Here is a 26,550-nt window from a genome sequence, read left to right as displayed (position 1 = left end):
TGTGCATTAAGCATGCAATGTCATTTAACAACCATGCACAAGCTGCCGCAATGAATCTGCGTGATAACAGTCCAGCGGCTCGATCGCCAGCACAGCTTCTACTTCAGGGAGACTTCTGGACAAAGGGCTTGCGCCGACAATAGCCTTGATGGCTGCAAACAGCGTAGGTATCAGTAATACCGAAATATCTTGTTCTGTGCCATTTGTTGCCTTTGGTGGGTCATCCTGTCGCGTTGCGGTGTCCTAGGTTGAGGGCGGGAGTTATTTTTATTTTATTCAATAGTGGCAGCCGCCTTTGGTGGCCAAGGCAGGAGTGGGGATACAATTGCACAGTGCTTTGTCAACAGCAAACAACGAAAAAAAAGAAGGCCTGCAGGTAGGCAACAAAATTTCTGCCCAACAACACAAATAATAGTCGAGTAACAAATACTTTACATTAAAATACAAAACAACACGCGACAAGGGCAACACTCCAGAATCGAACCAAATACCCTAACTTGACCGGCTGGTGTTGATTGCAGATAAAAATGTTTCGGCTGACGATAAGGTGACCAGTTCACGAGGTAATGCATTCCAATCAGCTATCGTACTTGGAGAGAACCACAGCTTGTATGCAGTGGTTCTGCATTTGGGAACTACAATTGATCTATCGTGTTTGTGCCGAGTTTGTCGTGTTCTGTTTTGGTTGGCATTTATCGCGTCTTGTGTGAAAGATGGGGATTGACTTCAAAATAGCGGAAAGAGATCGAGGGCTTGCCACGCTTTTTCTTAGCAGCAGCTGTGTAGGGGTTTCCAGCTGTCTTGTCTTGTTGAGTTTGTTGATTGTGGTCTTGGATAGATGCAAAGACAAATTCAGGATTAGGTGACGGGTCATGTCGTTTGGACGGTTTTCCTTATACTTGTTCCACTATGCGTGCAAATTTAGCGGCTTTATTTTTTGGAACACGCTCCGGATGATGTGGGGTGTGGGCCGTTGCAGTTTGCGCATTTTGGTTACGCTCTCGACGTACATTCCTTGTGTGAGGGCCAGCTCATACTTTGTAGCGAAGGAAGACGGTGGAATGTCTTCAGATGTGTCCATGTCTCTGGCATTTGAAAGACTGCGTTGCTGGAACAGACTATCTTGTTACAGGGTAAGTGCAACAGCCCAGTGTAATCCGTTCAGGCAGCGGGGAATCTTTGGCGAATTCAGATATTACGGTGCGGCGACGTATCTCTTTGATGCTACCACCGTCTTCACGAATGTAAGCGGCGAGTATCCTAGCTGCGACAACGCCTTGCTCACAGAGGTACTCATACAGGTTTTCATTTGAATAATTCAGAGGTACGTCCTCAATTTTCCCATAGTTTAGCGTGTACGAGTATGGTACGCGGGCGCTTCAGCAACTTTAGCCAGTTCTGCCCTTGCAAGCCGACGGTTCGCGGTGGACAGCGTAGATACCGAAACCATCAAGCTTCCATCATTGTTGAGAGGATGTCTAAGCACCTTTTCTTGGGCCGACATTATAGCCGCCTTTGCTATGACGTCACGGTTGGCGTTTCATAAATTTCCTCCTTTTTATTTAGGCCTGAAGACGACAGGAACTCCGGCAAAACGTTTTTTTCTTGTAAGGCGTGACGCTAAGTGCGGTCTGGTCCATTTCATCTGCATTTTTGCACGAAGGCTCGCTAGTTGCGTGATCTTCTCGTGGTCTCATGTTTGCATTTTCGTGATCCGTAGCCACGGCTACATATATTATGTTGGGGCAACCTAAAAAGAAACAAAAATAATAAGCCCCTGCCTGCACCACATTTGGGCAACAGGCTTAATCTATTTATTTATTTTATTTATTCAAATACCCTAAGGGCCCGTGTGGGCATTACGTAGGGGGGGGGGAAGGGATAATAACAGTAAAAAAAATGAAACAGTATAAAACTGCAATGACTACAAAGGTCGCAGCTGCGCACAACATAACGAAATACACATAAACCACTGCAAACATACACGTTCATCTGAGTGCGGTTTTTCACAATACATACAAAATAATGGAAGGGTCAACACTACAACTCGAGGTAGCGTGTCAGAAATACTTCAAATTTGTCGTGATCATTGAGAGATGCAACGGTGCGAGGGGGCTGATTCCACTGACGGATGGCGAGGAGGAGAGGCAAGTGAAAAAAGAGACTGGGTCGAGCAAAGATAGTTTCGACTTTTATTTCGTGATCGATTCGTGGAAAAATGTGACGGGCCGGTGTGATATGGCACATAGCAAAGGAAGAATGACTATCATATAATTTGTGAAAAAAGGATAGAAGTGAAAACATTCTCCATCTTTCGAGCAAAGGCAAGTGCAGGTCCTTCTTTATTTCTGTTACACTCGATGTTCGCCAATAGTTCTGGGATATAAACCGGGCGGCTTTATTTTGCAAGGACTCCAGGTTCACCGCCAAGTATGTTTGATTTGGATTCCATATCAAAGAGGCGCATTCCACTTTCGAGCGAATTTGAAGAAAAGAGAAAAGGCACTTGGGCAATGATAATTTTACCACCCGTAGGTGGGAAAAAAGGAAAAAAAAAAGGAGGAGGGAAAGCTACTGTAGTGACCCACAGCCGCGGAGCGGGCCTGGGGACACTCCCCTGATTTCCCCTGGGAAGTAGCGGAAAGGATGTGAAAAATGGATGGGGTGAATGGTCGTCAGGAAATGGGTTATGGGAATTTGGACGGAAATGGGGACACCGAGTTGTTTGATCTGGTCCTTCATTTATATCGACTCCATATCTGGCCTGCCTGGCCAAGACAGGGAGAGCATCGAGATTGCCCAATGGTGCGGCCCCGCTCACGGGGTGCCCGACTACCCACCAAACGCAACGGGCTCCGACCGCCGGAGAAAGGAAAACCTAACACGGGGTCAGCTACCTGGGGCCTCTCCACAACGGGGTTTGTTTCCAACCAGTCAACTAATAGCCATCGAGTGCTTTGCGCGGTTTTTCGGACACTGGAAGTGTGTATGATGTAATCCGGACAGTAGAGGGTTAGGCCGTCAACCTATCGGCCCACCAGCCCTCGGCATCATGACCTAACGCCTCCGGGGGGACCCACCTATACTTCCAACCAAGCAACCATGTACTTATTTCCTCCCCTAGCTTGCTATTCTCCTACTGAGGAGGGAATGTTCAAGGCCGAGCGACCGGGCCACAAACCAAGAACGTGGCTTAGGGTGAGATGGCCGGGGCCTACTCCACTCGTACTCCACAACATCGACGGTTTTCACTGGACGTTTCAAGGTCGTAGTCCGCCCTCTCTACATCGGCATCCCGCAATGACCATTACAGCTGCGACCGGCCGTGAGGCCGCTATCCCGAGGTGTCCTTTTAGAGCCTGGCCACTGGGAACCCCCGCGCGGACCTGGTTTCTCCGGAACCAGAAACCGGCGCGTCGGTAGCCAGACTTGCACGCCCTGCGTGCGGAGGGAAGTAGCATGTATATGAAAACCTTTTCGTTTTGGACATGCCTTCCATGGCGGATTTCGTGGGTCTAACCTGAGTATAAACCCAGGCCTGCCTCCACTCAGGCATCGGACCTCACGCGCGCGACTGGCTCTCACAGTTGCCTGGGAGTCGCTGCCACTCTCATGGGGTTCGCTTCCTCAGAGGATTAGTCCCGCCCATCCCATCCCCACCGCTGGCGTTGCATCAGAACAAAGCCTAGTAGCCGAAACTACGCCGGCCAGTATCCGGTAGCGGGGGGAGGGGGGGGGGGAGGGCACGAGCAGGCCGCACAGTCGGGTTCATCCCCCCCCCCCCCAGCGCCGCGGCTACAATGAATGGGTTGGGGCTACCTAAAGGGAAATAAAAATAATAAACCCCAGCCTGCACCATATACTTACAGCAGGCTTAACCCAATTCTAAAATAAAAGAATAGGCCCGAGGGCAAATGGTAATTTTAGCACCCGTAGGTGAAAAGTAAAAAGAAAAGCGAAAGGCTACTGTAGCGACCCACAGCCGGGGTAGCGGGCCCGGGGAGACTCCCCTGATCTCCTCTGGGAAGTAGTGGGAAGGATGGGTAAAATGGGATGGGTTTATTTATTTATTTATTTCATAATACTGCAGGCCACTGCTTGGCCCAAGCAGGAGTGAACATACAATGTTACATAACCAAAATAATAAAGTTATTCAGTATTAGCAGCACACGGAAACCAAAAGAATAAAACCAAATGAATAAACTTATACAATGTTAGCAGCGCACGGATATCAAAAGAATAAAACCAAAAGAATAAACTTGTTGAATGGTTGTCAGGAATGGATTAGGAATTGTGGATGGGAACGGGGACAGCGAGGTGTTTGCTCTGATCCTTCGATTATCTCGACTCCGTTGCTGGCCTGCCTGGCCAGGGCAGGGCGAGCATCGAGATTGCCCAATGGTGCGGCCCGGCTCACGGAATGCCCGACCACTCCCCATACGCAGCGGGTTCCGACCGCCGGAGACAGGAGAACCTAACACCGGGCTGCAGTGGCCTCTGCTGCTGCTGCCAGTGCTGCTGTAGACGCTGTGTTGTTATTTGCCAGAGGTGCCATTGTGAAGGACTGTGTACGGGAAGCCTAGGCATGGCCCAAAAGAACTCACTCCACCGACCAGCACCACAACCACTGTGACTGGCTTCAAAATTATCGCCCTGCCCCGTCAGCGAAGGCGGTTGTGTGGAATGCGGCGGGCGCAACAGAAAGACGTGCAAAGTAGCCACAGGGCTAAAGAGGAGAGGCCGCGCGGGGAGCCCAGTGCAACCACACACATCCCTGCGGCCCGTTTTGCGGTGCGCCCCCAACTTCGCCCCCTTTGGCGCGGAGACAGGCACGTTTGTGTGTTTGTGTGTGCGCGCATGCGCACCTGCAGACGGCCTTGTTGCGAGGTACTGGCTGTGGACTCGGTGAAGGCTAGGAGTTGGGTCTTTATTAAGGGAATTTAACCCAAAAGAAAAGAGGGCCCCAGGCCCTTGGAAAATACAGACTGGCTCCCCGAGCGGCTGCTCTCTTCCGCTGCTGGAGGAAGACTCCCTTTGTCCGTTGACGGCCGAGTTTTCGAATGCCGTGGTCACGTGACAAAGCCGCCGCGGTTCTTGGAGGAAAGCGTCTTTGGGGGTCGAGTCCAGACCGCCCCGAGTTCCGATGCTAGAGGAGAGAGGACAGCCGTGACCCTCATAAACATGTCAAGTTCGGGAGGGGTGCGTTTTCGGCTGAACATGAGCGCCGCGTCCGCGACGAGGCCGGCACCCTGCGACGCCGAGGGTAGGCCGGAACGCTCGAGGCACAAACAGTTTCCCGGAGTTCGCGGACCCACAGGCCAGCAGTGTCTTGCAACGCGATAGCCTTACTAACGGCTTGAGGGGGCGGGGGAGGCCGGTGGCTAGCACCAGGAGGGCTCCCAGCAGAGGAGGCGAGACGCTGGTTTAGAGAAACCGTTGCCCCCCGAGGGAAACCTGATCCCCTTCGACACATCCCCAACGGGGCCGCCGGCCTTCGCGTCGTAACGGCCGCGGCTTCGTGGAAAAATCGGCGGGCGCCCTGGGTCGGCTGCATGAGCAGCGACGGCGAAAAACCGTTGGGCGAGGAGGACACAGAAGGAAAGAAAGAGAGTCCTCAGAGAGACGCGTTGGGGACAAGAGACAAAGGACAGAACCAGCAGAGTCGGACGAGGAGAACGGAAGCAGATCGCGCTGGTCCGTAGTCGGCGAGGCCGGACCTGAGGGGATCCGCAGCAAACTGACCACCAGCCGAGACGCCCAAGAAGCCTGACGCCTCAACCCGTCATAGTACCGCCAGCCGAGACGCCGAAGAAGCCTGACGCCTGAACCCGTCATAGTACCGCTAGCCGAGACGCTTGGGAAGATCCGACAGGGTCAAGATGGAAGCCCCAGTTAGCGGTCGCCGAGCCAATTTGCCGAACCGTGGGACCGTCACCAGGCTGAGCGCCACCCCGCTTGAGCAGCCGAGGGCGAAGCACCTGTTGGCCGGACTGGACCGACTCTTCATACAAGACAGCGGTGAGCGGAACTCCCAGTTTTACCTTCAGGCAGAGTGTGAATAAATAAGGTTGACTCGGAGGCGTTGTGTGTTGGCTCAGTTCTCCTCGCTTCAGCAGAACCCGTAGATAGCAACAAATAATTTGTTGCATTGTGACTGACCCCCGATAGGCGGGAACGTCACACCATGAGGGCAGAATGGGATGCGGCCGGTGAAAGGACGATCGTGGGCGGGTACGGAACAGAGCGGTCCGGAGACCGCCCGACGCGCTTCTCGTGGTGGGCCAGTTCCCCCAGATCGTCGCACGATGGATGGACGACACAGATTTACTCGTGTAGAGCCAAAAACACAAAGAAACTGAAATCAGTGGCTCCGCCCAGAGACAGGACACTAATCATCCTCTTCCTCGTCTCCACTCTGGCGCATCAATTTTCAGGTAAGCTGTGTAGCCCATTTCGCAAAGCAAAGCAACTGCCAGTAACCCTGAGAAAATCACTGTGCAGCGTGCTGGTTAAACAAAAAACAACCTGAAAAAATCAGGGGGCACTTTTACTGTCTAAAGTGCGTAGAGGCGAAAGCGTTTTCCGCACCACTTTCGCTGCTTCTGTGGCACTGGTGACGTCACATATAATTGAGTACTAATTACCAAGTGATTACAAATCACTGATTAGTGGTTAATTACTGATTACTTCCTGAATACTAATTTTACTGCTATTAATGACGCTTAAGCTTCGCCTTTAGGAGTGGTACGCGACAGCGTGTTGTAGCGCTGCCAGGGAGTCCACGGAACGCCACCACCCGTTCGGGCGCGATGCCTTGCCCTTTGAACGCAACGCTTTTTGAGGAAAGGAAATGGCGCAGTAATTCTCAGTAATTTCGGGGGACACCTGAACCGCACCATAGCGGAAGGGAGGAAGTAGGAGAGAAAGAAGACAAAGAGGGCCCGTAACGAAGAAAATGAAAATTGTATTTGAGGAAAGGAAATTACGCAGTAACTGTCTCACATATCTCGGTGGACACCCGTCAAAATTCAGGGGGGGGGGGGGGCACTTTTTTGGCCTAAAGTGTGGTCACTGATGTGTGGTTAAGATGTTAAGCTTCGCCTCTGAGTGGAACGCGACAGCATCTTGCAACGCTGCCCGGGAGTCCACAGAACGGCATCGCCCATTCGGTTCTACGCCTCGCTCGTCGGTAAATTGGTTTTTGAGGAAAGGAAATGTATCTGTCTTTCATACCTCGGTGGACACCTAAACCTCGCCGGAAGGGAAGGGAGGAGGATCAGAGTGAGCGAAGACACCGTATTCACTAGACGCGCCTTTGTTCATGCCAAACCATCGAGCTTGCATGGCGAAGTGGATAGCATGCTCGTCTCGCACGCCGAAGACCGGGGTTCGATTCCCGAGCTCGACCAATTTCTTACTCGTTATTTATTTATATGGCCTGACTAGAAAAGTTAATTAGGCTAATTGGGTAATTAAGCAATTAACTAAGCTCAGTCCCACTTGGAGCATCACTATACGATGCCTTCAATTGGTTGCATGGTTACTAGCCAAAGTACAATTGGCCCCGTTTGAAATTCGCGCACTGTGACGTCACGACCGTTTCGACGAATTGAAAAGCGTGACATTTCTGTCGACAACTGCTGCTTACAACGATGAGACATTAAAGGCTTTCGCCTTAAAATGTCTGCTCGGGCAGTCCTGCCCTATTTAAAAGTAAAGATCGTATATACTGATATACTGGATATTTCCAGCGTATGAAGACCCTGTAGCTCGTTCCAAACAAAACTGCTGAAGATTCAGTTGCCGACCGCGAGAGTTTTGAAGGATAAGAACCTGTGGTACACCCAGAGCCATACGTCGGGCCTATTTGCCAGAATTCAGCCCCCTGATGGTCAACCCGCAGAATCGATGCTTACAGATCAACTTCCTCAGCGTTATACATTCCATTACCACCCAGAAAAAAAGTGGATATTTGAGATCGCGAATATTACCCTACCCAATTCCTCATTTTCTGTGAAAGGAGCGTTCGCTAACTCCAAAGGTCGCTGCCGTATGTGTTGTTTACCGTCTGCGGTTATGGCTGTGATAGTTCTTCACTCCAGCAGCGTTGCCCCGTATACTCCGATGAGCTGTTTTGTCGCTGTGCTGTTCTGCCGCTGCGCCGGTTTGTGCGCCGGTTTGTCCGGCGCGCTGGTTTTTCCCTGTGCTGTTTTGTCGCCATGCAGTTTTTTCCATGGGCTGTTTATCGCTTTGCCTATGAAGAGCTCCTGTTTCTGGGCCACACTGTTAGCAAGGAGGGAGTACGCCCAAACCCGCAGAAAACATCTGCTATCCCACTATTTCCACCGCCGACCGATAAGAAAGCTGTGCGCAGATTCCTAGGACTGCGCGCATATTAACGACGATTCGTCAAGAACTCTCGCGCGTCGCCGAGCCTCTGACCCACCTCACAAAGGCAGACGTTCCATTTAAATGGGAAGCGCCGCAAGTTGAAGCCTTCAAAAACTTCAGCAGCGTTTACAGTCCCCACCGATCCTCGCACACTTTAATGATAACGCCGAGTCTGAAATTCATACCGACGCAAGCAGTGTTGGTGTAGGCGCCATGCTCGTTCAGAACGCCGACTGACTGGAGAAAGTAACCGCATTCCTTGTCTAAGGCCGAGGCTAACTATTCGACAACTGAGGAGGTATGCCTTGCCATCGTCTGGGCTACGTCGCAATTCCGCCCCTACCTGTACGGACGACCATTCAAGGTAGTCAACGATCACCAGGCACGGTGCTGGCTTTCCAGTTTGAAGTAGTCTGCCTATCGCCTCGCTAGGTGGAGCCTGCGCCTCCAAGAGTTTGACGTCACCGTCATTTACAAGTCCGGACGCAAGCCCTCTGACGCCGACTGCCTGTCAAGAGCCCCTGTAGATGCACCGCCGTCGGATGACGATGAGGACGCCTTCCTGGGACCCATCAGCTCCAGCTATTCTGCTTAGCAATAACACTCGGACCCCGACCTAAAACGCCTCATCGCATACTCGGAAGGCAACGTCTCTTCACCCCCCGCCTCGTTCAAGAGAGGATTGTGCGCGTTCTTTTTACAGATTGATGCCCTCGTGAAGAAGAACTTCGCAGCGGACAAAACAAGTTACCTCTTTGTTCTGCCTGCAAGACTGCACGAAGAAGTTCTTCAGGCTTCACACGACGAGCCGAAAGCTAGACATACACTCCACCGCATTCAAGACAATTATTACTGGCCCCGATTGTCTGTGGATGTCGCATGTTATGTGAAAACCTGCCGAGATTGTCAGTGACGAAAGACCTCTCCCACCCAACCAGCAGGATTTCTCAACCCCATTGAACCCCCCTAAAGGCCCTTTAAGCAGATCGGCATCGACTTGCTTGGCCCTTTCCCGAAGTCAACGTCTGGAAATAAGTGGATATTCATAGCGACCGACTGCCTGACCCGCTACGACGAGGCCAAAGGCCAACCGAACAGAACAGCCGCAGAAGTCGCCAAATTTTTCGTGGAGCACATTATTCTGCGACACGGCGCCCCCGATGTGCTCATCACTGACAGAGGAACAGCATTCATGGCGGAACTGACGCAAGCCGTCCTGCGTTACAGCCAAACCAGTCACCGAAGTACAACTGCACGCTATCCGCAGACCAACGTGCTGACCGTGCGCCTGAACAAAACCATCCCCGATATGCTCGCCGCGTATGTCGATGCCGAATACAAGACGTGGGGCGTCGTTCTGCCTTACATCGTCTTCGCCTACAACAGCGCAGTGCAGAAGACTACCCATATGACGCCTTTTAGGCTCGTCCATGGCCACGACCACGCGAGACGCCATGCTGCCCAACGTTACCAAAGAAGACAACTTCGACGTCGCCGCCTACCTTCAACGCGCTGAAGAAGCCCGAAGACTTGCCTGATTACGGATCAAAGACCAGCAGTGCACCGACACCAGACGCTACAACCTACGGAGACGCAACGCGGAATACAAACCAGGAGACCGAGTCTGGGTTTGGAGACACATTCGCTGCCGCGGATTGAATGAAAAACTTTTGCGCCGGTATTTCGGCCCGTACAAGGTTCTTTGTTGGCTAGGTGTGAACAACTGGCCTATGAAGTTGTCCCTGACGCTGTGCGCTAAAAAGACGTTCACAGGAAAAAAGATAGAGAAGACAGGAAAGAAGCGCGCTTCTTTCCTGTCTTCTCTATCCTTTTTCCTGTGAAAGTCTTTTTAGCGCACAGCCTTTCAAATATGAATATGTACCAACTAGCCTGTCAAAAAGCCTTACTAATTAATGCACCTTATGTTTTAAAGCATCGGGCCGATGCTCCTTTGAGAGGGGAGTAATGTCGCGAATTTTTGTAATATATTTGTTTGTTCATTCTCCAAAGCTGCCGGCACGCCGCTTTATCGCTTTGTTTGTGATGCAAGGCGCGACCAGATTTATCTCGGTTGCATATATGCGGAGCCGCTTCTACGTTGTTAGAGAAGGTCCTTGTACCTTTTCACGCTTTATCTCGATAGTTCGCTATCAGCTATAAGTTGAGCACGGCCGAGAGCGGCGGGCATTCGATCGGTTCGGCGACCGCCGAGCTCTCCTGTTTCTAAAAACGCCGCTACCGAGTCATTCAGTTCTTTGCGGGCGCAATTAGTTCCAATAAAGAGTTCCGTTTAGAAGCTATTCTCGCTGTTTTCCTGTTCGCCGGACTGCAGGCACCACCACTTCACAATATCAAATCACTGCATCCGCTCAAAGAAATGGGTAGTTTCCTTCCTTCTGCAGGAATCAGGGGGTGGTGCTTCTGTTGGAATGGACTCAGTCAGAAGGCGACTCAGTAACACCTATTTTCGGGACAAAGTAAGGTATTGAGAGCGACCTTCAGAAATCGTGGCGGCAAAGAACTTCCCCAAAACTTATAGCGGTGGCCAGTTTCTTCCATTTCTCTTTGTTTGGTTGGATAAGCTGATTCCAGGAACTAAGACCATGTTACGAGGGCAGGAGAAAAAAGTTGAGAATTCGGTATGATCTGCTCACTGCTGAGTTAAAACTTTTTTTCGCATTTAAAAAGCAGTATACAATTCGGGCAATGTACCATCATATGAAGAAGTGTAACCTTCGCAGCAGTTCAAATCCCTGCTTAAAGGAGCATTTAACATTCTTAAATTGTCACTTGGACACGACGTTCTTCCAGCCGCAGAGCGATTATGTGACATTACAATCAGTGCTTTCCCGTCGGCGCGGCAGTTACAAGCCTGTGACTGGGGTAGTCAGTCATAGAGAACACGACATGGAAACAAAGTTCGCCATGCCACCTCTTCTGCACTGGCATCGCACAGTACACGGGCCTCTAGAATTTCGCCTCCATTGAAATTCGACCGCCGCGGTCGGAATCGAACCCGCTTCTTTCGGGTCCGTAACCGGTACGATAACCACTGAGCCACCGCAGCGGCTGCACGATACTTGAAAAAAGTATCTTCGATACTGATACCCGATTCTCTCAAAAAGTGTATTTTCCAGTACGAATGAAAGATACCGAACCAAAATTGATTTCCGATGCAGAAACTGGATACATTATAGCCATTACTGCGGTACACCACTGAAATCGGCAATGTTAATAAAGCTGATATTACTGTTCGCTATGCTAAGAAATTTCTTTGTAGTTTCTGAAATTTTTGTGCATTTATAAGGCGTACTATATTTTAAATGCTTAATCCTGCCGCAGGGATTCTTTTAAACTCTACAGTGGTCACAGCTAGTCTCGTCAAAACTTCAGCACTGCAATGAAGCCGTGGTGACGTTGAAACGACCACTTCCATAAACAGCCTAGCAAATTGTTTTTTAACGCTGACGCTCCTCATGCGAACCGGTCTCTAAGCACTTAACCACATCTGAATAAACTTGAAACTTCTGATGCTCTTCGTTTGTTATGCAGTATTTACCGGTTTCCTTTGCCCTGCGTTAAAAGATGCAAGTTCCTTGGGAATAAGGAAGTAGAGCGGAGAAGTTATATCCCCAGCACTATGGGTGAAAGACGCACGCGGTATGAACGCAGACTAACAACTTGTTTATTGCGTCAGCGTCTTATTTGTCCTGCAACGACAAAATGCGTGCGCACCGAACACAAAATTCCATCAGACGCACAATTACCTTCTCAAGCCAACAAAATCCAGCACCTCTCTGTACAAGAGGATGGAAGTCTAACTTGCAGATTCGTCAGGGCCAAATCTCGTTAGCTGCAAGGCTTCAAGAATTTCACACTCATTTATGTCCCTCTTACTACACACGATCTCTGTTTAGCCCAAAGCGGCGTGCATGTTTCATCGTCATGCCTGTGTAACATGCAAGGCTTATGTAGCTGTTGTATACGTGCTGCATCTAAGGTGTTGGTGTACCGAATGTATCGGAAGATAGTACTGAAGATACATGTATCTTCATATACATGTCCCTCAGAGCGTGAGTCTCTTTTAGATGTTAAACTCTCATAAACCATCTTCTATATCGTTCTTGACTGGTGTCATGTTAATGCCAACCTTCACTATATCTTGTAAGGGCCATCACAAATCCTTACATCTTTACAAAGAAAAAGTACGCAGTACATGGCAGTATGCTCATTACAGCAGAACCGGTCAGAAAATGAGCCGCTATTTCACAACTGAGTTGCATGTTCTTTTTCGATGAGCTCAGGGTGGAATCGGTGAGCACTTCCATTCCATACAATAAAATTGGAAAATTCAGGGGGGCACTTTGTTGACCTAAATTTCGGTGAGGCGAAAGCCTTAAGCGCAGTGTTGTTGCTGCTTGCGGTTGTGTGGTTAAGATGTTAAGTACCAAATTGTTTGTGAATCTTAAATGCTGGAGACACTGGAGGGCGTTTGGGAGGCATGCGCCTGATTCGACGCCTTCCTGCAAGCACTCTCCAGGGTCCTAGACAAGAAGAACTACATATGTGTTACTACTGAGGAACGGAAGGATGCTGGTTCGAATACCATAGTGCAAAAAAAAGGTTGTTTTTTTGTGATCTGACTAGAAAAGCGTGACACCTCTGCTGACAGCCTTCTGCTGACAACCTTCTGTCGACAACGATGAGACATTAAAGGCTTTCGCCTTAAAATGTAATAGGCCACCAGCTCGGCAGCCGTGGTCAAGGGTTACAAATGAACAAGTCCAAAGGTGGAAGGTAATAATATTGTTTTTATTTTTCTTGTTTTTCGACGTGCGATGAACGAACAACCTATAAAGAAAGGCACACACGCGAGCACACACAGAAGCACTCTTTTTGCGCATGTTCTCTGTCAGGCATACAAAAACTACGAAAGACAAACGGAAGAAAAAGTCATTCGCTGTATAAATACATTCTTCGCACACCAGATAAATAATATTTCGCGCTTTCTCATCAATCGCACAGAAAATGAGACGAAAATATGCTAAGAGGAAAAATATAATATTCTATAAGTGAAGAAATATGGGGAGCGCATCTATAAAGGAAATGTTCCTTAGGGCTACGAAAACGAAGAAACTTGCGTGTCACAAACATTTTTGAGAGCAGAATAAAGTGGTTAATGACTACAAACGCAGTTCAGACGAAATGTATGCCGGTTGGAACGCTGAACTGGAGCGTTAGTTGAGTTTCCAAACCAAAATAAGAAAAACTTAGTGATGGAGCGAGTAGTTTCTGCTTTGTATGAGTCAGTCTCAAGCCCTTCTCAAATATCGGTCTCAGTGTGACCTGGGCAGAGGTTTGATAACTAAACAATTGAAAGGTTTTATCAGACAAAGGACATGCGCAATCGATGAAACTTGCCTTCTTAGGCAAAGTAATTATTAAAAGATGGCCTAAAAATATGTTGGTAAAAGATGAATAGTATGTGAAAAAAGAAATGAAGTTTGGGACATCACAATGTTTAAGAGGACTAGAGTATGAGAAATAAGGTCAGCTTGCGTGAAATGCCCTCGAAGAAGACCGAACCAACGGACTGAGAGAGAGGTTCGGAAGATCACTTGAACTTCTCTTGGTATTGAGCGTAAAGTCGCTCTCTCCACCTTCCTTCACTGCTGCGTGCTATTTCCGTCGTCTCGGCATCGGGTATGCTCTAAGGGCGAATGAAATCTTGTTGCTGGGCAGTCGGGAAGTCATCCTTTCTCCGATACAGCGTCTCGCCATGAGCGAGAGGGAAACATGGCGGCGATTGCAAAGACCCATGTACGTCCTCGCGTCCGCCAAGAAAAAGCGTCTGCAGAAGGGGCAGACGAGTCAGACGGAAAGGTTCCATCGTGCGAGTCTTGTATAGGAAACGTGCCATAAGGGAAAAAGCACGAACGTCTTTGCAGAATGGCTGAGAGGGACAGACGAGCTCAAGATCCCTGAGGCTCAAAAAGAACGAGAGAGGGAAGTAGGGGGGGTGTCGTCGAGGGAGGAGGAGGGATCGAGATACAGTCTTTCTCTGCTCTCCGTCTCATTCCAGGAATCTAGTTACGAGCGAGCACAACACATTTCCAGATCCTGATAATCCCGGGGCTCTAGGCTTTCCGTCGTCTGCTCATCGCATGCCCGCGTATATGAGTTGTGCCCAGCCGTGTGCACGTGGACAAGCATGTGTCGCATGCTTGAATGTGTCTACGTGCGACTGTGTCCTCGCCAGGCTTGACGACCCGGTCATCGTGATTGAAAACAAGAATGTTTTGGAGTGGTGGCGCAGCGAAAATGCAGCATCGCGTTGTCGGTGTTTTTCTCAGTGTTGCGTCTCAAATAACCGCGTCGCTTACGTGTTGTGTTCCTTGTTGTTTAGTATTTTTATGTTCCTGGCATCAGTTGCGACGTGCCCTGCTCGTGTCTCAGGTAACGAACCGTGTGCGCAATCCTGGAAAGCAGATATTAAGTGCGAGAAGAAGTGGAAAGACCTCTTCTTTGTCACTGACCGGGCAATAGGAGCTTAATACAGAAGACTGCTATTTTTTAAATGTGGAAGTTCGTGTGATCTCTCAATAAAACCACGTTGCTTCAGAATAAACAAAGAAGGTCTTGCCTCCCGGAATGTTATGAACTTAACTGTCCTGCTGTAGGTTGTTTAATAGTCCTAGAAAATAGTTTTTTCTTTCCTCCCAACTCGTGCCTAAGCTGAGGATGACTACAGCAGAGAAAAAATTACTCCCTAAATAAGCTAAATCCTATTCTAAAGACTGAAGAAAAGGCACATGAAAGTGAATTATCCACAAAAGTAAATTTCCAACTTCATGAAGAGAATATTGACCTTCTGCCCAAAGCCGGAGAATTCCAATCGACACGGAAAGTGGCCATCAGAGACTACAAGTGTGTTTACCTTCCAAAAACACATGCTGACTTTCACGTGACGATTTCTCGAGGTTCTATGGTAGCGTTCATGCAAAGAGGCTACACTATCAAGAACCTCAACACAATGCAGCTCGGCAAAACTATCCGGCCATTTGAGAACACATTTTGAATACACACTTTCATACATTCATGGAATACTGTTTTTAAGCGGTCTTCCGCAGAGCATGTGTGTCCCTTGCCTCCCACGCACAGGTTATGGAAGAGCACCGACTGAGTCACGAGTCCAATGTCTCTTGTTGGGAAAGGGAGAATTGTTTAACCTAAACCACACTCTGTGAGAAGGGGCTGTCACGCACACTCGCACGCCTCGACCACCATGTTGGGCAGGCTCTTCTGCTTGAGCACTTGGTCTTCGTCGATGAAGATGAGCGATATGGAGGAGAGGCGCGAAGGCGTACAGCACAGGCTCAGCTTGAGCGTGCTGTTGATACCGGCGCCCGCCGCGCTGTGCAGGAACCCCTGAACCACCGTAGTGTGGTGGTACTTATTGACGCTGATGTCGTGCAAGCACGACCCGCGGCAGAAATTGGCCGAGTATCCTGCCGGCTGGATGATCCAACTGTCCCAGCCGATCTCTTTGAAGGACACGTAGAAGGACTCGCGGCAGCACCGAGATATGGACGCGTTGCAGTCGACGCTCCTACGGGACCGGGACGGGCCCGAGGCGTTAGGGTCCGTGCGAACCACCAGGAAGGGCTGCTTGTCTCCCGTAGACCCTATGGGCGTCCCGAATGAAGACGACGAAGGTGCCGCGTTCCTCAGGTTGCCGCAGGTCTTGCAGCTGATCTCGAGTCCCCTGGGCCTGTTCCGGCGACCTGCCCACTGGGCGACCAAGGTGGTCAGGTCGAAGCGCAGCCACTCTGGCTTGGAGGAGCTGCTCTCGAAGGCGACCACTCGCTTGCGCAGCATCGGCTGGTGGGGGTGGTGGCGGTTGCTCCGGTGCGACTCCACCACGGACAGTTCGGACCCGACGAAGGTGTGGTTCACTGCGGAGGAGGACGCCGCCGCTGGGTCGAGGTCCTTGAAGACCCACAGCTCGGCCTGGGCTACGCTTCGGCTCGTCAGCTCGGCGCTCAGGTGGAAGACGAAGCAGCTGCCCGGATGCGGGCCTCGGGAGGCGCACTCGTGCGAATCTGCGAACACGGAAAATGCCACAAGAGGGGCCTCAGTTTTGGGGGCTAAAGCAAGAGAAACTGCGCCGAACACAGCAATCAGTCATTTAGTAGTAGTAGTAGTAGTAGTAGTAGTAGTAGTAGTAGTAGTAGTAGTAGTAGTAGTAGTAGGTTTTGTTTTGAACTGCATAGCTAAACATTTATGGTAAAGGTGCAGTTCCAAATGGGGGGGGGGGGGGTTCTTTTATCCTTCAGTGGGACCATAAGGGCTGTACAAAGCAGCTCAAAAACCATCCCGTTGGCCTTAATACTTTTGAACAGAGGCGTACTTATTCGCCCTTGGGTATGCCAGTGTGTTCGCTTTTCTCTCTTTGTGGATTCTTTCTTTTACGTAACTGTGAAACCTGCCACTCGGGCTTCACCGTGACGTCACTTCTACGGGGTAAATGGCCGTGGTGAATATTACACGAGACGTCACGATCCTTGTTCCTCCGCGCATTTCTCTCGGCCACATCACACCTCACTACGGGCTGCTTCGAGACTATGCTAACCTGACCTGCAGCTTCTTTTATTTCTTTTTTTCCGCCCGCGAATATCCTTTCTCGCTGCTGTTTAATGTGGGTGAGGACTTCGAAATTGAAATTGAACTTTATTCCGTCGAGGCGGAAAGTGACTCGAACAAAAGTGAAAACATATCACTTGACGTGATTCGAGCCCCCATTTACAAGGCATTGAGCAGTTGCACATTTACATATATTGCAGCATAATTAAGACAACATACACACATAGCAAGTGAACCAAGATTTTCCTGGCTGAAAAGAAAAATTAGTTGGTCGCATTTTACGTTGAAGTCTTATTTTGCACAACAATAAGATATCTTCATCATCTCAAGATTAGCATTATACACTTGAAAGAAAAAAAAGCATCATTGTACAATTCATAACCATCACTCTTGTTGTGTAAAAAATTCTTAAAAATTCTTGCTTTTGACAAGAAAAATTTGCAGACATATATACTGTCAATGAACTGCGTGTTATGGAGACAGAATAAAAATAAGGGGAACAACAAGAACACATCGGTGTGTCTGAGAAATCCAAGAGACCTCTTTCTGCGGTGACAGAGACAGACGGCCTCTGTCATCCCGTCCACAGGAGAAGCTGAACGACAAAATAAAAATAGCACACAGAAAGAGACCTCGGCGCACAAAAAGCTGAAAGCAGGGGTTCGAGAGACGTGAAGGGCAAGATTGCGGTGTTGCTAAGCATACAGGAACCCAGTCCCGACACCGTCAGCAGGTCAGAGTACTCCTCGCACGAGACACGTAACGAATGGAGCGAGGTTGCGTTCGCTTTGACGTGCCCCTACTCCGTTTCATACATAGCCGGCAACGCGGCGGAGGTTGCTGAAGCGAAACTACTCCGCCACGCATCATTCGTTCTTCTCGAAATTCCGGTCATTGTTTTGACTAATAGAAATAGCGATATAAAAAGATGAGGTAGCATTGAAAATCACGGTCCAAGCTGTGAGGCGCTCAGTGTTCGGGCTCTCTAGCCATAATTTTCGCGGAGTGTAAGCTACTTTTTGGGCGCGGATTTAGTAGAAGCGATTCTCCCTACCAACCGCGTATCATACCGCCACGTGTACTCTTTGCTTCTCAACATCTCGACGAATCGCAGGACGAAAATGTGGCAGGAGGTAAAACGAAGCCCGGGAGGTGCCAGTCACGGCACTTAAGATTTGCCGCTACTAAATATGCTTGTGTTAGCTTTGGTTGTATGGCAAACTACTTTTTGCACGCGTACTTAGCCTGCGCGAACCGGCGCGCTAGCTTTGGCAGCGTTACCTGCTATGTATGGAATGGAGTAGAGTGACTGCAGTGGCAGAACGGCCCCTTCGGCGGACAGATCGGTTTCAAAGGAAAGGGAGGATGTCGGAAGAGGGAAAGAGAGCGGCGCATACGCACACCACTGCTTAACGAGGTTATCGCCTCTCCGATCCCCAGGAAGGGCAGGCGGGTCGGGCCGCAAGCGAGAATGTTCTAGTGGCACTGCCCTCTTTTTGATAGCGACGAGGTTCTCCCTGGCCTCCGCTGGAAGTTCTCCCTGGCCTGCACTGGCGGGACAGTGTTCAGAAGGTCTGCAGATTTGGAGGCACTGAGCGAGCTAGCGTACGAAGCTCAATAGCGAAATATACCTGGCATTGAATGATGCCCAGCCGAAAAACACAGCAATTCATTTTTTGTCGACAGAAAAGATTTTCTGCATTGTTGGTTGCACAAGAACTTGCAGTACCAACAGAAATTTTTCTAGTAGGAAGTGTAATAGCAGGAAGTTTCAAGTAGGAAGTCTTAAGCCCGCCACAAGAAATAATTATGGAAGGCAAACACTCAATTAATATATTAAACAGTGATTACTTTAAAGTACAATACAAACAATCCTTCCACAACTTCAAAAAAGAGTGTGAAAAGCTATTAGTGGGCAGTGACATTGCATTCTCATTTTGTTAACTTGCGCTCATCCTTGACGACACATGTAACCTCAGCTATGTTGCATTATGATAAGTTATTTCAATGTTATTATTTGTTATATGTTATATTATGTTATGTTATTTCTCTCAGCGTTCGTAAAATATATTTGCCATTGTTTCAGCATTAACACTGCACATCAGTCTAAACCTTCTTTTTTTTCTGAAATATGTCTATGTACTGATCTATTTACTGCATATGCTATTTATTTTTCGGACCAATGAATTCTGTGGTTTTTCTTCTCTTTGTTGACTTCTGATGTAAGCCAATTTTGTTGTTAATTTACCATGTTCAAGAAAAAGCAATGCTTTCAAGACATGCGATCTAAGTAACTGAATTTTTCGTTGCTGTCTGCTGTGTGTTAAAGATATGTTTGGCAAATATGTGTGAATGATACGTCATACTGCCTTGAACTGTGGGGGCGCAGAGGCTCTGTAAGACATCTTTACCTCTGCCCCCTACATAGAGAGAATCCGTGAAACAATAAACATTCTAACATTCAAAATGAAATAATTTGTGTAGTTGCATTTGTCAGCTTGACAAAGCGACAAAACGTTTTGTCCTATTTTTGACGCTCTTCTGCCGCTGTTTCTTTCTTTTCTTTACTGGGTATCCATTTGTTCTGTATTTGATGATTGACTGCCGAATAAATTTTGAACTTATTCGCTTTTCGATACTTATGGTTGATCCTGGTATTTTCAACTAAGCTTTGAACATATGGAAGGAGCTTTTTTTTCGCAAGTTTAATGAGATCCTTTGTACAGGCACAGTACGGAGAAACAAAGCGAATATCTGTCTCTGTCCACATTTTGTCGCCTTATTTTTCAACACCATGATTTTCTCATCGTGTAAAGGAACTCCTTGTTTAGCTGGATTACTCCGGTAAACCTACACGCTTAAACCTGCTACACTTCCTCGAGTTTCGTAATGTGGGAGGGGGAAAGTACATGGGGGAATCAGGGCATGTGTACTCTTCCTTAAAGAAAACAACGAGAAGAGTGGAGCGGAGCAGAAACCAAACAGGAGGTAGGTGGGAGATGGATCAGGCTTCACGGCTTGGTTTTAAGGCCATCTACTCTTCCCCGGTCAAGTCAGCGTTTTCGCAGACACAGTCTTCAATAATCAAACGGGGCAATCCAGAGTTCGTGAGAGGGCACCACTGAGTGCCTTGTTTGGCTCTGTTTCGAATGCCTCAACCCATGGCGTGCATGTGGCGTCTGCACGGCACCAGTGCGAATATCGTTAGTTGCGTGCTCTCAAAGTAAGCGTGCCCAGTTTAAGGAAGAAAGCTGGGCTAGTTGGTGTTTGGACTGAGAGGACATAGTAGTAGCGCTAAAAAAACAGGCACGACAGAGTAGGGCTAGCACCTGTGTTTATTGTATTTTTTTTACTTATCAAATACTGCCAACTGCCTCTTGGCAGTCAAAGCAGGAGTGGACACATTGTTCTTGAACAATTGCTAAGTTGAGTTTAACAACGGCAAAGAAAGAAAACGTGCTATTGACAATCAGCCACGAAGGAATGCGCACAACCAAAAAAAATAGAAAGAAGCAATACACTTAGAAAGGCGGACGGCAAAGCAAGAACAGTTGTAAAGAAATACTTGCTGCATCATAGATAAGGTGACGCGGCCGTAACAAAATATTCAACAGAGGGCATGTCAGCGACCTCATAGGGTAAGGCGTTCCACTCGGCTATGGTTCGAGGAAAGACTGATGAACGGTAGGTGTTTGTTTTGACCTAAGTCATTGCAATTGTTTTGCTGTGTCTTCTTCTACCCTGTCCTCCCTGTTTTTTAGCGCTACTGTTATGTCATCTCAAGCATACCCAAGCCGCCTTATCCAGAAAGGATGTCGATCATCCGGCCTAAGCCATGCAATGCACGATACGTATGATCCATTCCCGGCGTAAATGAGGCTCCGCCACGAGCGGCATATATGAGCCACGCGGAAGACCGGTCCCCGCAATCTTCACTGGCCAGGGAACGGACGCGGCCGCCGTTGGCGTACGGTCTTTCGCAACTTCCACGATGCGGCGGAAACGACGAGGAGATACAGTGCGGCACGTGCGGCAGTGGTGCGGCGCTTCATTGAGGCGGCGACAGCAGGAAAGGGGTGGGCGTTGTAGGCGGCCGAACGAACCAGCCGACGGGGCGCTGAACAACTCTTTGGACGCTCGCTCCCACCGCCTATGGAGGAGAACTGTCTTGTGCAAATCCATGAAGTACAAAGAAAAAATTCAGGGGGCACTTTGGCTCTCTAAAGTGCTGCAAGGCGGAAGCCTTTCCTGGCGCACTGTGTGGCACTGACTGCAAGACTGTTTGGTCTGTACTAGTGCTTTATTTGACTACACACTTTGACGACACATGACAACTACACACTTTGACTGCTGACTTTGACTGCTGACTTTGACTGCTGACTTTGTCTGCTTATTTAGCACGACTCTCTCTCTGCTTCGATGAGTTCGGTTGTATCCATGGCTCTGTTTGCAGCAATGAGGTCTGCAATGGGGTTACCCACAGCCGCCTTACGCCCCCTGTCGGAGCGGACGAGAACTATTTGTTATTAGTTGTCGTTTGCTCCAAAAGGGGGCGTCAGGCATCCGTGGGTGCCTGACGCCCCCTTGATTATGCCTGACCTCATAATCAAATGTGATGGTATCCATCCGGATGTTGATGCAGGCACAGTCACTCTTTCTGAGGCCCTAGGGTTTAAAGATAACAATGGTCATGTAAATAAATCTGCAGTGGAAGTCAGCAAAAAGCGATTGGAAGATTGGTGGCTGAAAAGCAGAGATGTGGCATAAGGTTAGAATTGTAGGAAACCGTAGGCAAAGTTGATGGAGAATCTTAATGAGAATTGCCAACACAGTAAACAAAAAAAATAATAAATAAAGAAAAGCTGAACATGGTGGCAATTGCCACCACCCCGTTTCAAAGGGGGCGCTCCTATCCATCCATCCATCCATCCACCCCCCACCCCCCCACCCATCCATCCATCCATCCATCCATCCACCCACCCACCCATCCGTCCGTCCGTCCGTCCGTCCGTCCGTCCGTCCGTCCATCCGTCCGTCCATCCGTCCGTCCATCCGTCCGTCCGTCCATCCGTCCGTCCATCCGTCCGTCCGTCCGTCCGTCCATCCGTCCGTCCGTCCGTCCGTCCGTCCATCCGTCCGTCCATCCGTCCGTCCATCCGTCCGTCCATCCGTCCATCCGTCCGTCCGTCCGTCCGTCCGTCCGTCCGTCCGTCCATCCGTCCGTCCATCCGTCCGTCCGTCCATCCGTCCGTCCATCCGTCCGTCCATCCGTCCGTCCGTCCATCCGTCCGTCCATCCGTCCGTCCATCCGTCCGTCCGTCCGTCCGTCCGTCCATCCGTCCATCCGTCCGTCCATCCGTCCATCCGTCCGTCCATCCGTCCGTCCATCCATGACCTCATTACTTCGAATCCGCGCAACCTGACGTCATAACCGTTTCGACCAACCGAAAAGTGTGACACCTCTGCTGACAACCTTCTGTTGACAACGATGAGGCATTAAAGGCTTCCGCCTTAAAAAAGTGCTCACACCGTTCTGCTCGTGATAATTTTCTCTGCTTACTTGCTGCTAAAATGTCATACTTAAAGCACACACTGCGCTCGACGCGGATGCGTTGATTGCAGGTGAAGATAAAATGGAAATAAATTCCTGGTGAAAAACGACTTGTCCGAAGAGTCGAGAACGCTGAAAGTTCTGGCTCCCCTGCATTCAAATTTTTCACAAATGTTGGCACAGATCCTCCATGCGCATATTGCCTTGCGAGGCGACGGAAGGATGCAACCCGTGCGTTGCAGGTAATCGCGAGCGCGCAAAAATAAGCTTACAAACAAACAAACAAACAAGCAAAAATTCAGGGGGAAACTTTGTTGACCTAAAGTGCGGTGAGACGAAAGCCCTAAGCGCGGTGTTGCTTCTTTTGTCACTTATGTGTGGTTAAGATGTTAATTAAGTACACAGTTGTTTGTGAATCTTAAATGCTGGAGACACTGGAGGGCGTTTAATTTGGAGGCATCCGTCTGATTCGGCGCCTTTCTGCAAACACTCTCCAGCGTCCTATACAACCAGAACTGCATATGCGTTGGCAGGAAGTTGCGTAGCCATTAGCACACTCGGCTGAGTAACGGAAGGGTGGTGGTTCGAATTCCATCGTGCACAATGATTTCTTTTTGTGGTCTGACTAGAAAAGCGTGACACCTCTGTTGACAACCTTCTGCTGGCAAACTTCTGTTGACGACGATGAGGCATTAAAAGGCTTTCGCCTTAAAAAAAACGGAAAAGGCATGCAGCTACTACAATTTTAACCAATTTGTTGTTCAGGCCAAGTAAAGCGTCAAGTTCACTGCGACACTGAATTCGACTGCACGCGTCGATTCATATTCTTCGTCGCCCCATATAGCGGCTATGTGTTGTCGACGCGTCACGTTCAATAACAATTCTGTGACACCTTAAATAAATGAATCTATTACTGGCTTCGAAAATTTTGAGTCGTGTAATCTTCGGGACCTATCACTACGCCGAAGCAAACAATCGTGGGTATGAAGTGTAAGTATTAGCTTCACGAAACGCTTGAAATATTGATTCGAATCGACGAAACAGTTTTGTTGTTCTGTTCTTAGCACATTTACAATATAGCGGCGTTAAAAAGATAAGAAACCCTCTCTCAGCCACCATCTTCTGGCTAGGATTACTTATTCCCTGCTGCATTTGTCTGTAGAGCCGGAAGTCGCGGGATCGACGCCCATGGCGACACGCCACTGGAATGCAGCAAAAATGCAAAAGCCCTCCTGTGGTGACCTCTTGGAGCGTTAAAAGCAAGAAAAGCGATGGTTTGTAGGTGTCAATTCCTCAATTAACTGTTTTCTGCCTTTTCTCATTGGTGACGGAGTCTGTGGCGTCACGGTTGGCAGTTAGCAAGCCGCGTCAGTCACCGCTTCCAATGTCAAAGCCGCACCTAATAAAGGTCCACAATTATATTATGTCCGGGAAAATTTCATTATGCTGTAGCGCTCCGACGGTCGGCATTAATCCGGAGGCATCCACTCTTATAAAAATGGTCTATATACAGTCTATAGACTTCTTATTGACTGCATTGACTTCCTATAAACATTGCTTTTTTGTCTATTAATACTCTAAAAACTGTCTATAGACAAAAGTGTACTAAAAGTGTATGGCCATAAATCTTTGGCCATTGTCTACAGACTGCATATGGCATTTTTATTGCGTATAGACTGTTCTCTAGGATTAATGTATAGGCAGTCTATAGAATTTATAGAGAAAAGTCTATAGACACTCTATTGACTGTCTAAAACTTTTTCTAAGGGCACTACCGTGCCGCTCACAGTCACTTCTCTCACACAGTCAATTCACAGTCAGTTAGTGGCATAAAATCCTTGAATTATATGTTGTGTAGCTTTTGTCCCAAATATCTTCGAAGCCGTGTACAGTTTGGCTTTCCAGCTACCTTGGAAGTAAACTTTAAATGATTGATCGCGATCTTAGACTTCGAACACTGACGATGCAAAACGAGCTGCGTTACGTGGATCAAAAGCGAACCAGAACTGATAATATCTGACAAAGGCTGTACCTCCAGCCATTGTCTCCATGTACGGAAACTGTGCGAAGTCGTTGGCCCTGAGACACACGAGGCATTTAGTTTTATACCCGTGCAACATGGACAGATTCAATGTCATTAAGTGCTCCCTACCTTAAGTTTTAATGGCATTCATGCGGTGCCATACACAAAATTTAATGGCATTAGCCTTACTGCCATTCGCGACCTACTGAGTTCACCACAACTCATTCGCCCGTGCAATGCGTACTCTCGTTCCTATTCCACACGCAGAAAATCATTCTTCTTTGTTAGTAAGAACTTCCTAACAAGTAGGAAATGGTTAATTCTTAGCTTTCAGTCAGATGTGGCATCTATACCGCATTTTCACAGCGAAGACTGCCATTTTAACCAGCCTTTTTTGAGAGGTACTCTGGACTTGAGTGCTGACACGCGAGTTATGCTCACTTTTTCGACTTGTAAATCAAGAACAGCCGTATTTTATGTAAAATCATTTTTACTTTACATTTGAACAACATTCCCGGTGTCACGTTTTAGTGACGGCAGTCCAGTGATCAGGAAGACACCAGCCAGTCTTGGAAACGAAGCTCTTTATTTGGGCTGACTTGCGCCCGCAAAATAACTGAATGACTCGGCGGCGGCGTAAGCAACAAACGTGCTCGTCGGTCATTGAACTACGAATGCCCGCTGCTCGCGGCATCGTTCAATTTAAAGCCGGCAAGGAAACTTCGAGACAATAGGTCGAGATCATCTAGAGTAATCTAGAAACACGTAGATGCAGCTGTTCATGGCTGTGAACAATCGAGATAAGTCCGGTCGCTTCTCGCGTCACGAACAAAAATGATAACACCCCTTTTCTGCGGCCTTGCGAGAACGAACGGACGCTACAATGATACGTGGCACCGGTATATTGCGCTCATTAGCACTGTTTACATTCAGCTGAAACTTTTGACTGCCTTGCAAGCGTTATCGCCATCCTCACTTCCGACAATGGCATTAAATGTGGACGTGTGGTACCAACTCCGAAGATAATGACATTAACAAACTTAAGGCATTCAGCATTTACTGCCATTTATTGTGCGCGTGTGGCACGGGTATTAGTGCTTATAATTTCTCGCCTCTCTGCCCGCGTACCAGCGCGTTGAGCAAGACAGCATCTTACGCCTCCTGCTAGTGTCTTTCAACCACGAGACGTCATTGTCGGGGCTCTCCATTCCCCCCCGCCCTGTAACGGGAGAATCATTTGATGGCGACCACTTGTCTCGAGCAGCCGGCCAAGGCCAGATGGGGTTGACGTCATGCTTGCGGATTCCACCCCTATCGCTCGTGACCCTATTCGTGGAACCGCGAGCGCCCGATGGCCAAATCACGATGGCGGAAATTTTCAGCTAACCGCGGCGGCAAATTGCTTTCGCTCGCATCGCGCTCAATGTTGGTTGGTTTATGGGGTTTAACGTCCCAAAGCGACTAAGGCTATGAGAGACGCCGTAGTGGAGGGCTCCGGAAATTTCGACCACCTGGGGTTCTTTAACGTGCACTGACATCGCACAGTACACGGGCCTCGAATTTCTCCTCCAAAGAAATTCTCGCGCTCAATGTGCCTTCCGCTGATTACTTTTGATTTGCTTAAACTCTCCGTGCGCGCACTGACGCACAGTGGTTGCGAAAACGCAGCCCTCTCTAGAGGCTTAACAGCAGAAAAGAGGAACAATCGCTAAAAAAGAAAACAAGGAAAAACAATTGACGTTTCGGGGCCCGTACGGGTCCCTTGTTCACAATGCAGCGGATGGACGAAGGTGGTGACTTGTGTACGGTGCAGGTGGCATAAAGAGCATGCGTAAATCTCAGGAAGATTTCGCCGCGTTCGGTTTAAAACATATGGTATCGTTTGGATGTGATGTGATTCTAAAAGTAGGCGGGAAGATAAATACTTCTCCGTCGTGATGAC

General features: G+C 48.7%; 1 protein-coding gene across 1 annotated transcript in view; it reads right to left on the bottom strand.

The window, feature by feature from the left end:
• Nucleotides 1–15,533: 15,533 nt before the first annotated feature.
• The window catches only part of LOC149356958 (protein dawdle-like), a 40,216-nt gene continuing 29,199 nt past the window's right edge, over nucleotides 15,534–26,550 (bottom strand). Inside the window, exon 2 of the mRNA XM_089576472.1 lies at nucleotides 15,534–16,538. Within this exon, the coding sequence (XP_089432598.1) occupies nucleotides 15,649–16,538 (890 nt within the window). The 3' untranslated portion in view covers nucleotides 15,534–15,648. The remainder of the gene's footprint in view (nucleotides 16,539–26,550) is intronic.

Source organism: Amblyomma mixtum, chromosome 3 (genome assembly GCF_055824585.1).
Source record: "Amblyomma mixtum isolate Tamu chromosome 3, ASM5582458v1, whole genome shotgun sequence".
Lineage (NCBI taxonomy): Eukaryota > Metazoa > Arthropoda > Arachnida > Ixodida > Ixodidae > Amblyomma > Amblyomma mixtum.
This window is presented reverse-complemented; position numbering and strand designations above follow the sequence as displayed.